The sequence below is a fragment of the Sebastes fasciatus genome, chromosome 13 (assembly GCF_043250625.1).
Source record: "Sebastes fasciatus isolate fSebFas1 chromosome 13, fSebFas1.pri, whole genome shotgun sequence".
In the NCBI taxonomy this organism is placed as follows: domain Eukaryota; kingdom Metazoa; phylum Chordata; class Actinopteri; order Perciformes; family Sebastidae; genus Sebastes; species Sebastes fasciatus.
In genome coordinates this window covers 17,586,984-17,601,205 of record NC_133807.1, presented here as the reverse complement: position 1 = coordinate 17,601,205, position 14,222 = coordinate 17,586,984, and the positions used below count along the sequence as shown (strand labels likewise).

Below are 14,222 nucleotides of genomic sequence, written 5' to 3'. Positions count from 1 at the left end.
GATGATAAATGTAACTGAAAAATATAATTACTATTTTAATCCTAGAGTTGCAATCACTGTCATATCAAAATATAATTAGAGCAAAAAATGTTATGCACAATACATTCTGTACAATCTGTATGATCTTCATTATTATGTATGTATAATTCAGTCTGCCATTTCTCTTGCACAAAAATAAATACAATTTTAAAAAGTAAAAGGTTTGTTTTTTTCAGGTCTGAACATGACCACTGACATTTGCCGTGCATCATGGGTCATCTAAGGTTATAAAGTCAGCCGTCTGTTCCCTCCAGGTTTAACTGCAGTGTTTGATCTATTAGCCTACATCCACCCAAACATGTTTTAGAAGCCATTTCAATGATTATTACGCATTACTATTTAATTTTACAAACAAACCAAAAATAGAAAAGTTTAGATTGAAAGATGCCTGCCCTACACCACTGGATGGTGCTGTTACACAGGACTTCTGTAAACTGAACCCTGAAGGCATCATTACAGTTTATTTTACATTAGAGCGCCTATTTATTTTAATTTATATTACTTTTAACTATAACTTTAAACTTTATCGATGTTTTGTTTGTTTTTTACACCAAAAGACACTGCTTTTTCTACATTTATATTTATTTTTTTAATTATTATTTACTACTATTTATTGTTATTATTATTACTATTTTAATTATAATTTACCTATTCGTTTAATTACTCTTTGGGTGTCCAGGGAGGGTGGGCGGTTGTGAGTTTGTTGGAATGTGTGTAACTTTGTTGAAAAACTTATATAGTTATAGTTATATAGTTAAATACAAATTGAGCACAGATGCGGAGAATTTGATGGAGTATCATTTCTGGATTTTCTAAATAATCAAAGCAGCAGGTTGCCCTGCTCTAACAGGTACATTAAAAGGTCTTCCCTCTGAAATGTAGTGCAGTAGCATATAAAGTAGCATAAATGCATTGTTCATTTTAAGTTTACAGAGAAATGATAGCTCATAATTTCTCTTTTCTAAATTAAAAAAGTATTTAGTGCATTTGTCACCTTTTAGGAGTGCTGCTAATACATCCATGGTGTGCTGCTGACTCTGTTCAGAACTCATTGGTTCAGCCTCGTAAAAAAAAAAGTGAGTTGGGTGTGGTGGTTCAATTCTGAGAAGAAAATGAAACCAAGCTGCCACATCCGTCAAAACATCCTGAACAGTTAGGCTAAACTGGTGATTATAATTTAGATTTAGATTTTGGCAGATTCAGCCAACACATGAGTTGGTTGTCTCTATAGGAAACAATCAGATGTCCAATCTTTATTTATTTTTATTTTAACCTCGCATGTAGACCTAATAATAAGACGACGTCCTGATAAGGAACTGGAGACAGCATATGGAGAGGACAAACATGTCTGCTGCAAGGTAAAGAGCTTAAATCTTTGAAGTACTTTTGCACAGAATAAGAGAGAAAAGCCTGTAGTAACAGCAGAGTGTCAAATAAAGTAAAAATATGTGTATTATTAGGAGACAGATTTTTGAAACTCCAATACACAGTGTGTTATGAAGATGTTAAATAAATCCGAGAGTTGAGTGGGTTTTAACCCTAAATTACATCCTTATGTGAGGTGGTTTTCTAGTGTTAAATAAATGTAGAAAGTAATGTATCCTATAAACAAAGGCAACAAATAGAGAAGTACGAGCCTCTTGAATTTTGGTAAGTTCAACCTCTTGTATTAATCATCACTGTGAAATAATTTAAAATATATGATAGGCTATTGCAGATTATTTTGCCTAAAAGAATTAGTAGAATATTGTTGGAAAAAAAACCTTGAACTTGTAAACTGATAAACCATTTGTGCTCTGGCGACATCTGCTGGTCAGATTGTGTTAATGCAATGACAAACAAAAAATGTCTGTGCATTATGACTTTTGTCCTGTTTTATCTGAATAGTATCATAGTCTTTATAGCCATTAGCCTATTTATCCTACATCCCCTCCGATTCATCTTTTGGGACCCATTGGAGGGGTCCTGACCCCCAAGTTGGGAACCACTGATGTATGTAGACGATATAAGCCTTTATATATAAATGGGCTTTCTGGTTATGTTTTAGTCATACAAACATACATACATACATACATACATAGATACATACCATATGTGTGACAATTAGTTTATGTTAGTTTGCAGTCATTTAGTTTCTCTGTAGTCATTTTGTTGTCTTTTTGAGTCTCTTTGTAGTTGCTTTCTGTCTCCTTGTGGCTGTTTTGTGTCTCTGCATTTCTCTGTAGCCATTTAGTGTCTGTTTGTAGTTATTTGTTGTACTTAGTAGTGTCTCATTTAGTGTCTCTTTGTGGTTGTTTTGTTGTTCTTTAATTGATATTTTGATGAAGATGAAATGAGGCTTTCTGACGCAGCTTCCTGCCACTCCACAACAACAGTTCAGTTTGAATTTGTATTGAAATCTCACAAACTGGATGATGTTTTGTGTTTCAGAAAAGAACTACAGGAGGCCTTGTGCTGCTACACCGCAGATACCCTCATCTACATCGACACAGTGAAAGAGTTCTGTGAGAGGAGCCCTGAATGGATGCTTGGGAGGGAGAAAGAGACCGCAATTTTGGAATCCATGAAGAACAAGGTGACTGCAGACAGCGGACGTGCAGAACTGGAGAAGGAGCTGGCTGCTGTGCTGAAGGACACTCTGAGAGGCCTGGAGAAGCTCCACAGCTTCCTGGATGCAGTAGAGAATCTGGCGGTCACCTCACTCCATGTGTTCATGGAGGAGAACCAGGCGTTACATTTGCCAGAAGGGATCAGCCTCGAACAAGTTCAGGTTGTCATCACTGCTGCACGGGAAATCTGCCCTCTCCTCCTCGAGTTTAAAATAGATGCAAGTGTCTTCTTCCTTCCCAAACTTCAGAATGTGGAAGTGCTGTCATATCAGCTGGACAGATATTTGAAGACCACCCAGAAAATCTGTGAGAAGTTAGAGAAAAGGTAAAGATATATTTTATCAAATTAATATGCACATTTTGCAAAATAGATATCTAATGTAAAATAAAATGTGTGTCTTTCACAGCTCCTTCAGTGACTTTTGCCTGAATATGAACGACGAAACTCTGGTAGACCTCGATGTGGATTTGTCTGAAGATGACATACAAAGGATGCTTCATCACATTAATCAGCTTCATAAAATCAGGTAAGTGTTAACCATCTATATTGGTTATATTGTTTATTGGCCCCAAATGTCAAAGAAGCAGCCGTTGGCAATGAAAATAAAATACAAATATGTATAAAAAGAAAATCCCGCACCAAAAATAGACAACAAAATAGAATAAGAAAAAATACAAAGTTGAGGAGCTGGAGACACGGCAGCATGGCTGTAGACTCAATTTACTGCAACTAAAGGAAATTAGAGGCAAAATTATTATAATTCATAACTCAAATGACATAAACCTGATTTTCCATGATTTCTATAAGCACTCAGAAATGAGTGGATCCTTGGGTTATGGTTCTTGTCCAGCTGTTAATACCTCAGTATAATTTCTAATTTATTTCATGAAATATTTTAGCAACTTCTGTTTATTTCAGTTTTATGTGGATCCAAAAAAGAAAACCATATCCCAAATCTAATATTTTCATACAGAATTTTAAAGTAACATATTAACCTTTTGAGATGTGTCATCTTATTTAGTCTTTCTTAATTTCCTCTTTTCTCTTCATCAGGATGAACCAGAGCTTCCGGACGGTGTTCCTGTTTCAGGAGGAACCATGTTCTGGCTTCATCAGTAAGTTCAGCGAGCGAAAGCCCAGGATGCTGCAGTTTCTAGAAGACCTGGAGGAGGATGCTGTTCAGCTGGACAGGATGAATACGAGGGCAAAGATCTCCAGTGTGGCAGGCAGCTCGGTGGGGGCAGCTGGAGGTGTGTTTTCCATCATTGGTTTGGCATTAATTCCTGTAACAGCTGGAGCGTCTCTAGCTCTGATAATGACTGGGTTGGGGCTGGGAATTACCAGCGGAGTCAACAGTGTCGTCACCACCGCCACAGAGGTTGGCGTGAACCGTAAACATCAAAAGAAAGCCAGTGAGACCTTCCAGAGCTTCATGGAGGATGTGCAGTGTCTCCAGGACTGTCTGGAGGAGGTCACCAAAAGGGAAACGTGCCAGATTGATGTGGCTGTGGGAGTAGTCAAGGTGCTTCGTAAAGGTCATGTTATTAGGAAGACTAGCGATGAGTTTGTTGATGCCGCGGCAGCTCTTAAGATGTTAAAAACTGAGGAGCTGGCTGTAAGTGCTGGCAAAGTGGCAGTGCAGGAAGGAAAAGCATTACGTAACGTGCCCAGGGTGGCGGCAGATATCCCAGATATTGGTCAGGCAGCAGTCAAAGGGCCTCTCGCCCTCTCCAAGTCAGCCAGAGCCGGTTTCATCGGATTCAACGCTCTCTTCCTCGGCATGGATGTCTTCCTCATCTGTAAAGACAGCATCAGTCTGGCCAAAGGCAGCGAGACTAAATTCTCTCAGTTCATCAGAGCCAGAGCTGCACTCTGGGCTTCAGAGATAGACTCATGGCAGAAGGTTCATGACTTCCTGTGTGAAGGTCAGCTGACATCAAATGAAAACAAAGCTGTCCTGGAGACGCCATTTTATCCAGAGAGGGAGATGAAGAAACTCGGAGAAACAGAAATGCAAATTCCAGTTGATGAAGTGGATGAAAAGTGAAAGAGGAAAGTTCTTGTGTAATACAGTAGTGCTCAGAGACAATACCAACTCTGACACTTTGATCAGATATGATATCCATTTAAACTTTGCTTACGGCTCACTGTTCAGCATCAAACATGATTACAATCTATCTTTGAGGAATTTTTAATCAGCTGTAATTCTCATGGCATAAACCAATGTATCGCTAAACCTGCTTCAAAACATAACGCACTGTCATTCAGCACTTTACCTGATGATAAATGTAACTGAAAAATATAATTACTATTTTAATCCTAGAGTTGCAATCACTGTCATATCAAAATATAATTAGAGCAAAAAATGTTATGCACAATACATTCTGTATAATCTGTATGATCTTCATTATTATGTATGTATAATTCAGTCTGCCATTTCTCTTGCACAAAAATAAATACAATTTAAAAAAAGTAAAAGGTTTGTTTTTTTCAGGTCTTCCGTACAGATTTTTTAGGTGTTCATAAGTTTCCTCCTACTTTGGCTGCTCAGGATTATATAAATTGCATTCCTGGATCAAAAACATGAGTCTGACCTGAGATCTGTTCATAGCGAGCACAGAGTCACAGTGTCGTCCATGTGTAGTTGTGAGGAGTGAACTGAGTTCAGCTGGGGGGAAACGTACAGATTCTGGATGCCCTGTTGCCATGGAAATGGCCTCACACCACCTATAGCTTCTATACAAACTGTTCACGTGAATGTATGTATGTGCACTGTTTGTGAAGTCTGAACATGACCACTGACATTTGCCGTGCATCATGGGTCATCTAAGGTTATAAAGTCAGCCGTCTGTTCCCTCCAGGTTTAACTGCAGTGTTTGATCTATTAGCCTACATCCATCCAAACATGTTTTAGAAGCCATTTCAATGATTATTACTCATTACTATTTAATTTTACAAACAAACCAAAAATAGAAAAGTTTAGATTGAAAGATGCCTGCCCTACACCACTGGATGGTGCTGTTATACAGGACTTCTGTAAACTGAACCCTGAAGGCATCATTACAGTTTATTTTACATTAGAGCGCCTATTTATTTTAATTTTATTACTTTTAACTATAACTTTAAACTTTATCGATGTTTTTTTTACACCAAAAGACACTGCTTTTTTACATTTATATTTATTTATTTAATTATTACTATTTATTATTATGATTATTATTATTGCTATTTTAATTATAATTCATCTATTAGTTGAATTACTTTTTGGGTGTCAGGGAGGGTGGGCGGTTATATAATATATAATAATATAATATAAATAATAATAATATATAAATAAATAAATGAATAAACATTGAGAACAGATGCTGAGAATTTGATGGGGTATCATTTCTGGATTTTCAAAATAATCAAAGCAGCAGATTGCCCTGCTCTAACAGGTACATTAAAAGGTCTTCCCTCTGAAATGTAGTGCAGTAGCATATAAAGTAGCATAAAGTGGAAATACTCAAGTAGGCTAGAACTAACATATATGTAGGCCTATGTGGAAATTGTACTTAAGAACAGTACTTGAGTAAATGTACTTAGTTACATTCCACCACTGGTCCCAGCCTTTCTTAACCTGCTGCCAGGAAGTGAACATTTCCTCTACAGAAGTAACAATCACTTCTATCATTGCTTTGGGTCATGTCAAATTATATTTCCGACAGCCTGTGAAGGCAGCATCAGGAAATCAGCTGGCTTCCTGCTGACTCTGTGAAGCGCTCATTGTTTGAGCCTCGTGAAATAAATAAAAACAAGTTAGGTGGGTGTGGTGGTGGTTCGACTTGCTGATGTGGAGAAAGGAAAATGAAACCAAACTGCGCCCACTGTCGAAGTTTTGTCAACAAAAGTCCTGAACAGTTTAGCTAAACTGGTAATTTTGGCAGATTCAGCCAACACATGAGTTGGTTGTCTCTATAGGAAACAATCAGATGTCCAATCTTTATTTATTTTTATTTTAACCTCGCAGGTAGACCTAATAATAACACGAGGACCTGATAAGGAACTGGAGACAGCATATGGAGAGGACAAACATGTCTGCTGCAAGGTAAAGAGCTTAAATCTTTGAAGTACTTTTGCACAGAATAAGAGAGAAAAGCCTGTAGTAACAGCAGAGTGTCAAATAAAGTAAAGATATGTGTATTATTAGGAGACAGATCTTTGAAACTCCAATACACAGTGTGCTATGAAGATGTGAAATAATCCGAGATCCGAGAGTTGAGTGGGTTTTAACCCTAAATTACATCCTTATGTGAGGTTGTTTTTTAGTGTTAAATAAATGTAGAAAGTAATGTATCCTATAAACAAAGGCAACAAATAGAGAAGTACGAACCTCTTGGCTTTTGGTGTGTCAACCTATTGTATTAATCATCACTGTGAAATAATTTAAAATATATTATAGGCTATTTCAGATTATTGTGCCTAAAAGAATTAGTAGAATATTTTTGGAAAAGAAACTTGAACCACTGATAAACCATTTGTGATCTGGTGACATCTGCTGGTCAAAATCGTGTAAATGCAACGACAAACAAAAAGTGCCTGTCCATTATGACTTTTGTCCTGTTTTATCTGAATAGTATCATAGTCTTTATAGCCATTAGCCTATTTCACAAGATTAGAGGAGCATGTGAAACAAAATAACTTAATTGCAAAGTATAAGTATTCTTTTCATAATTTGCCATCCGATCATCCTACAACCCCTCAGATTCATCTTTTGGGACCCGTTGGAGGGGTCCTGACCCCCAAGTTGGGAACCACTGATGTATGTAGACGATATAGGCCTCTATATATAAGAGGGCCTTCTGGTTATGTTTTAGTCATACAAACATACAAACATACAAACATACATACATACATATATACATACTATATGTGTGACAATTAGTTTGTTAGTTTGTAGTCATTTAGTGTCTCTTTGTAGTTGTTTCGTGTCTCTTTGTAGCTGTTGCATGTCTCTGCATGTTGTGTTGTCTTTTTTAGTCTCTAGTTGTTTGTGTCTCTGTCTCTTTGTAGTCATTTGGTGTCTCTTTGTAGCTGTTTAGTGTCTCTGCGTTTCTTTGTTGTCGTTAAGTGTCTCTTTTGTAGTCATTTAGTATCTCTTTGCAGTCATTTGGTGTCTTTTTGTAGTCTTTAGTGTCTCTTTGTAGTTGTTTTGTTGCAGTTTAATGTCTCTTTGTAGCTGTTTGGTGTCTCTGCATTTCTTCATAGTCGTTTAGTGTCTCTTTGTAGTTATTTATTGTACTTATTAGTCTCTCATTTAGTGTCTCTTTGTGGTCGTTTTGTTGTTCTTTCATTGATATTTTCCAGGTGACGCAGAAATCTTAGGTGCTTCTGTCAATTCAAAAACTGTAGCTCAACTTAAAGGTCCCATATGATGCTCATTTTCAGATTCATACTTGTATTTTGTATTTCTTCTAGAACTTGTTTACATTCTGTAATGTTAAAAAAAAACTTTATTTTCCTCGCACTGTCTGCCTGAACATTACCCTCTGTCCATGGATTTAGCATTTTGATACTTTCAAAGGATTTATATAGCACCTAGACCTGCTTTATAATAATAAAAAAATAATGAAAATCTCACTTTTTACAATATGGGACTAGTATTATTATAATTATTTAGTTCACTGTGATGTAGATGAAATGAGGCTGTCTGATGCAGCTTCCTGCTACAACAACAGTTCAGTTTGAATTTGTTTTGAAATCTCACAAACTGGATGATGTTTTGTGTTTCAGAAAAGAACTACAGGAGGCCTTGTGCTGCTACACCACAGATACCCTCATCTACATCGACACAGTGAGAGAGTTCTGTGAGAGGAGCCCTAAATGGATGCTTAGGAGGGAGACGGAGTTGAACATGATGGTGGACATCAAAGACAGGGCTGACAACATCGACCTAAGCATCGGCCATGTTACCCAGTCAGAGAACAGAGGTCAGGCCTTTTTGGAATATATGAAGAGCAAGTTCACCCAGGTGACTGCAGACAGCAGACGTGCAGAGTTGGAGAAGGAGCTGGCTGCTGTGCTGAAGGACACTCTGAGTGGCCTGGAGAAGCTTGACTGACTTCTGGATGCAGTAGAGAATCTGGCGGTCACCTCACTCGATGTGTTCATGGAGGAGAACCAGGCGTTACATTTGCCAAAAGGGATCAGCCTCGAACAAGTTCAGGTTGTCATCACTGCTGCACGGAAAATCTGCCATCTCCTCCTCGAGTTTAAAAGCGATACAAGTGTCTTCTTCCTTCCCAAACTTCAGAATGTGGAAGTGCTGTCATATCAGCTGGACAGATACATCAAGACCACCCAGGACATCTGTGAGAAGTTAGAGAAAAGGTAAAGAGACATTTCATCAAAATAATATGCACATTTAGAAAAATAGACATCTAATATAAAAAAAAAATCATTTGTGTCTTTCACAGCTCCTTCAGTGACTTTTGCCTGAATATGAACGAAGAAACTCTGGTAGACCTCGATGTGGATTTGTCTGAAGATGACATACAAAGGATGCTTCATCACATCAATCAGCTTGATGAAATCAGGTAAGCATTAACCATTTATGTTTATTGGCCCCAAATATCAAAGAAGCAGCTTTTGGCAATGAAAATTAAATGCAAATATGTATAAAAAGAAAATCACGCACCAAAAATAAAAAACAAAATAAAACATAAAAAAGTTGAAGAGGAGCTGGAGACACGGCAGCATGGCTGTAGACTCAATTTACTGCATCTAAAGGAAATTAGAGGCAAAATTATTATTATTATTCATAACTCAGATGACATAAACCTGATTTTCCATGATTTCTATAAGGACTCAGAATTGAGTGGATAATACCTCAATTTACAGGTCCGCAAATTTCATGGTAATTAGGTGATAATTAGCAAGTAACCTATTTGAAAGTTCTTTGGAATTACTGCCAAATTGCCCCAATATTGACCTAAAAATGTATTGAAAATTACTTAATTATCAACATTATTTAATTATTATATTCCGCTATTTCCCAATAGCTGGTAATTTATTTATTACATTTCCAGGAAAAAAAATACAAAGTTAATTGATATGCTTTATTTCCATGTCTGCTGATAAATATATAATAATTAGCAAATAACTTATTTGAAATATCTCAAAAAACTCCCTGAATCATTACATTAGCTACCAGGTTACATTTGTGTAGACAATAAGTCACACAATGGTGAGATTTGTTCCTGATCAGAAGTGTTTTCTATTAGTTTTGGTTTTCCACCTCCGATGAAGAGCAGCGCACAGCAGGGCCCTATTTTAACAATGATATGCTATTTTAGCATACAATTGTTAAATATTTATTTTGTGGTAATTATTGGAGTAATTGAATAATTAATTTGCATTAATTTGAATTAAATAATTTGCGATTTATTTTGATCAAATATTGTAGCCCTTCTGCTTATTTCAGTTTTATATGGATCTAAAAAAGAAAATCAGATCCCAAATCTAATATTTTATCATTTTAAAGTAACATACTAACCTTTTGAGATGTGTCATCTTATTTAGTCTTTCTTAATTTCCTCTTTTCTCTTCATCAGGATGAACCAGAGCTTCCGGACGGTGTTCCTGTTTCAGGAGCAACCATGTTCTGGCTTCATCAGTGAGTTCAGCGAGCGAAAGCCCAGGATGCTGCAGTCTCTAGAAGACCTGGAGGAGAATGCTGTTCAGCTAGACAGGATGAATATGGGGGCAAGGATCTCCAGTGTGGCAGGCAGCTCGGTGGGGGCAGTTGGAGGTGTGCTTTCCATCATTGGTTTGGCATTAATTCCTGTAACAGCTGGAGCGTCTCTAGCTCTGACAATGACTGGGGTGGGGCTGGGAATTACCAGCGGAGCCAACAGTTTAGTCACCACCGCCACAGAGGTTGGCGTGAACCATAAACATCAAAAGGAAGCCAGTGAGACCTTCCAGAGCTTCATGGAGGATTTGCAGTTTCTCCAGGATTGTCTGGAGGAGGTCACCAAAAGGGAAACGAACCAGATAGATGTGGCTGTGGGAGTAGGCAAGGTGCTTAGTAAAGTTTGTGCTATTGGGAATGCTATTGATGGGCTTGTTGATGCTGCCTCATCTGCTAAATTGTTAAAAACTGAGGAGCTGGCTGTAAGTGCTGGCAGAGTGGCAGTGCAGGAAGGAAAAGCATTACGTAACGTGCCCAGGGTGGCGGCAGATATCCCAGAGATTGGTCAGGCAGCAGTCAAAGGGCCTCTTGCCCTCTCCAAGTCAGCCAGAGCCGGTCTCATCGGGCTCAACGCTCTCTTCCTCGGCATGGATGTCTTCTTCATCTGTAAAGACAGCATCAGTCTGGCCAAAGGCAGCGAGACTGAAGTCTCTCAGTTCATCAGAGCCAGAGCTGCACTCTGGCGTTCAGAGATTGACACATGGCAGAAGATCCATGACTTCCTGTGCGAAGGTCAGCTGACATCAAAGCAAAACAAAGCTGTCCTGGAGACGCCATTTTATCCAGAGAGGGAGATGAAGAAACTCGGAGAAACAGAAATGGAAATTCCATTTGATGAAGTGGATGAAAAAGAAAAAGTGGAAGAGGAAAATTCTTATGTAATACAGTAGTGCTCAGAGACAATACCAACTCACCACCAACACTATGATCAGATATGAGATCCATTTAAACTTTGCTTACAGCTCACTGTTCAGCATCAAACATCATTACAATCTATCTTTGAGGAAGTTTTAATCAGCTGTAATTCTCACGGCATAAACCAATGTATCGCTAAACCTGATTCAAAACATAACGCACTGTCATTTAGCACTTTACCTGATGATAAATGTAATTGAAAAATATAATTACTATTTTAATCCTACAGTTGCAATCACTGTCATATCAAAATATAATTAGAGCAAAAAATGTTATGCACAATACATTCTGTACAATCTGTATGATCTTCATTTTTATGTTTGTATAATTCAGTCTGCCATTTCTCTTGCACAAAAATAAATACAATTTTAAAAAGTAAAACGTTTGTTTTTTTCAAGTCTTACGTACAGAACAGAGCTGCATGCTGTGTTACTCAATATCAATTCTAAATCTCTCCAATGTCTATTTTGCTGAATATATGCGGTGCAAAATTCTAAAGGAAACTTCTTTTGTCCCCAACTACCCAAATTTTCTGCCAATTAATTTCTCCATAAAGTTAAGCCCAAAAGAATCTTCCTGGAGGCAGAGTTACAGCTTGTATGCAATTCCTTATGTATTTATTAGAGCATTTATTCTTGGTAATGTTGACTTCTCCAAGGAATATACCACTATTAAATGGATCCAACATTGAAATCTCCCTTACTGAACCTCTAAGTTGCAGCGTACTCCTCAGCAGAGCATCAAACACCACTGCATACTCTTTCGGAGTAACTGGTTAATTAAATTTGGAAAGGAATTCATTGTACGCTAGTAACTGCCCATCAGCATTAAGAAGTTGTTTGACCAATACGATACCATTGTCGACCCATTTTCCATAATATAATGATTTATTTTTGTATTGAATATTCTTGTTATTCCAAATGTAGCAAGTAGTTGGTGAAAAATTATGTTTATAGATCAGTTTCCAGTTCAGCAGAGCTTGTTTATGAAAATTTGCAAATTTTGCAGGTAATTTATCAATATTGTAATCACATTTTATTAAAAATCTAATTCCACCCACTGAGTTAAATACATATTTAGGGAAGGTATTCCAAATGTTTTCTTTTTCTTTTATCAAATTGGTTAACCATTTCACCTTGAAAGTATTGTTTAATGATTAAAAACTTAATACCTGCAGACCGCCATTTCTTTTTGTGTTGCAAAGGATATCTTTCCTTAAATAATGACATTTGTTCCTCCAGATGAAATTAAATAAAATCTTATCCAATTTCTTGTATATTTCGGTAGGCATTGGTAATGATAAGGAGACATAGACAGACCGGGATATTCCTTCAGCTTTAGACAGAAGGACTCTGCCATTCAATGAAAGATCTCTCATCAACCACATATTGAACTTCTTAGTTATTTGTTCAATTATAGGGCTGAAATTTAGGTTACTGCAAAGTTTTTCATTCTTATCAATAACCACACCCAAGTACGTAACAGTGGTCTTCACAGGGATACCATTCACTTCTGATAGGTCACATTCCTTGAGTGGTAATAGAACAGATTTGTTCATTTTCATTCTTAAACCTGACACAGCAGAAAATTCCTCAATACACCGAGTTGCTTTGACGACCTCATATCTATTAGACAAAAATAACGTTGTATCGTCCGTCAGTTGGGATACTTTACATAATCTACCTAAGGCCACAATACCTTGAAATTTATCTTTTTTTAATATGTACAGCCATCATTTGTGTAACAAGAAGAACTAGAAATGGGCTAAGGGGACAACCTTGCCGGATCCCTCGACCAATATCAAATCTAGGAGTCGTACCATGTGCCACTTTAACAGAGCTGTTGCATCCTTTATACAATGTTTGGACAGCTTTCAAAAATTGGGTCCCAAATCCAAAGCTTTTATTTGCTCCAAACATAGATTGGTGGCTTATTGTATCAAATGCTTTATAAAAATCTACAAATAAAATAAAACTGTTGTCCAATATGTATTCATTGTAGTCAACCATATCCAGTATTAATGTTATTGCATTTATTTCTCCCTGGCATAAACCCAGATTGCTCTCCATCAATAATATCATTAAATCCTAATTTTAACCTTTGAGGAAAGACCAATGTAAATATTTTGGCATTGTTATTTAGCAGACTAATTGGTCTCAAATTTTCAATACATAGTTTAATTTTTTTTGGCCTTGTCGAAGAGTTGGCGGTAATTCTCCTTTTTCTATGGCTTCTTCAAACACAGATACTAAAAATGGGGCTAATGTCTTAACAAATACTTTATAAAATTCACTTATCAATCCATCATTCCCAGGAAATGTATTATCTTTAAGAGAGTCAATATATTTTTTTTCCTCTGTTAAACTAATTTTCTGGTCGCAAATCAATTTAAAACTGTCATCAATGCCTTTAATGCTCTTTTCTATGTCTTTGAGAAACTTATTTATATTATCTACATTTTCAGTCTCAGTAGCATATAACTTCTGATAGAAATTAGCTACATATAGTGAAATGTCTTTTTCATCTTCACAAACTGCATTGTTAGTTTTGTAGGGATTCTACTTTAGTAGGCTTTGGTTATTAGCAAATTAATTAATAAATAATAATAGAATTATTAATATTAATAAAGATTATCAATAAACATCAATAATAAACGGGGCACCACCCTGGAATCAGGGACCAATGACCAAAACATTAATATAGTCTCATTATATATGCTAAACTATCAATTTGGAATGTTGATTAATAATTAAATTAATAACTATAACCAAAATAGATAGTAAAGGTTGAAGGATATCGGAGTTCTTGACATAGCAGAGGTTGGCATTATTCACTCTTGTGCAACATTGAAGAGACCAGCATGTATATTCCACAAACATTTATTTACAAGATAATAAAGGTTTAAAACACAATATTAATCTAACTA

The 14,222-nt window shown here is 36.7% G+C and overlaps 2 protein-coding genes across 3 annotated transcripts; both read left to right on the top strand.

Annotated features, from left to right (window-relative positions):
• Window positions 1-1,383: 1,383 nt before the first annotated feature.
• Window positions 1,384-5,065, top strand: LOC141781538 (uncharacterized). Its single transcript, XM_074657360.1, has 4 exons — window positions 1,384-1,397; window positions 2,470-2,973; window positions 3,056-3,175; window positions 3,703-5,065. Exons 1-4 carry the CDS (start codon window positions 1,384-1,386, stop codon window positions 4,694-4,696), a joined length of 1,632 nt encoding a protein of 543 aa, XP_074513461.1. The 3' UTR covers window positions 4,697-5,065.
• A 1,318-nt stretch (window positions 5,066-6,383) lies between these two features.
• On the top strand, window positions 6,384-11,677 carry LOC141780587 (apolipoprotein L3-like). 2 transcript variants are annotated; one of them, XM_074655877.1, is made up of 5 exons: window positions 6,605-6,736; window positions 8,422-8,854; window positions 8,942-9,018; window positions 9,105-9,224; window positions 10,242-11,677. In XM_074655877.1, the coding sequence occupies exons 2-5, from the start codon at window positions 8,798-8,800 to the stop codon at window positions 11,269-11,271; spliced, it is 1,284 nt and encodes a 427-aa protein (XP_074511978.1). In that variant the 5' UTR covers window positions 6,605-6,736; window positions 8,422-8,797; the 3' UTR covers window positions 11,272-11,677. The 2 variants fall into 2 exon arrangements, with proteins under 2 accessions (XP_074511977.1, XP_074511978.1); XM_074655876.1 differs by having other exon boundaries at window positions 6,384-6,736; window positions 8,422-9,018.
• The last annotated feature ends 2,545 nt before the right edge of the window (window positions 11,678-14,222 follow it).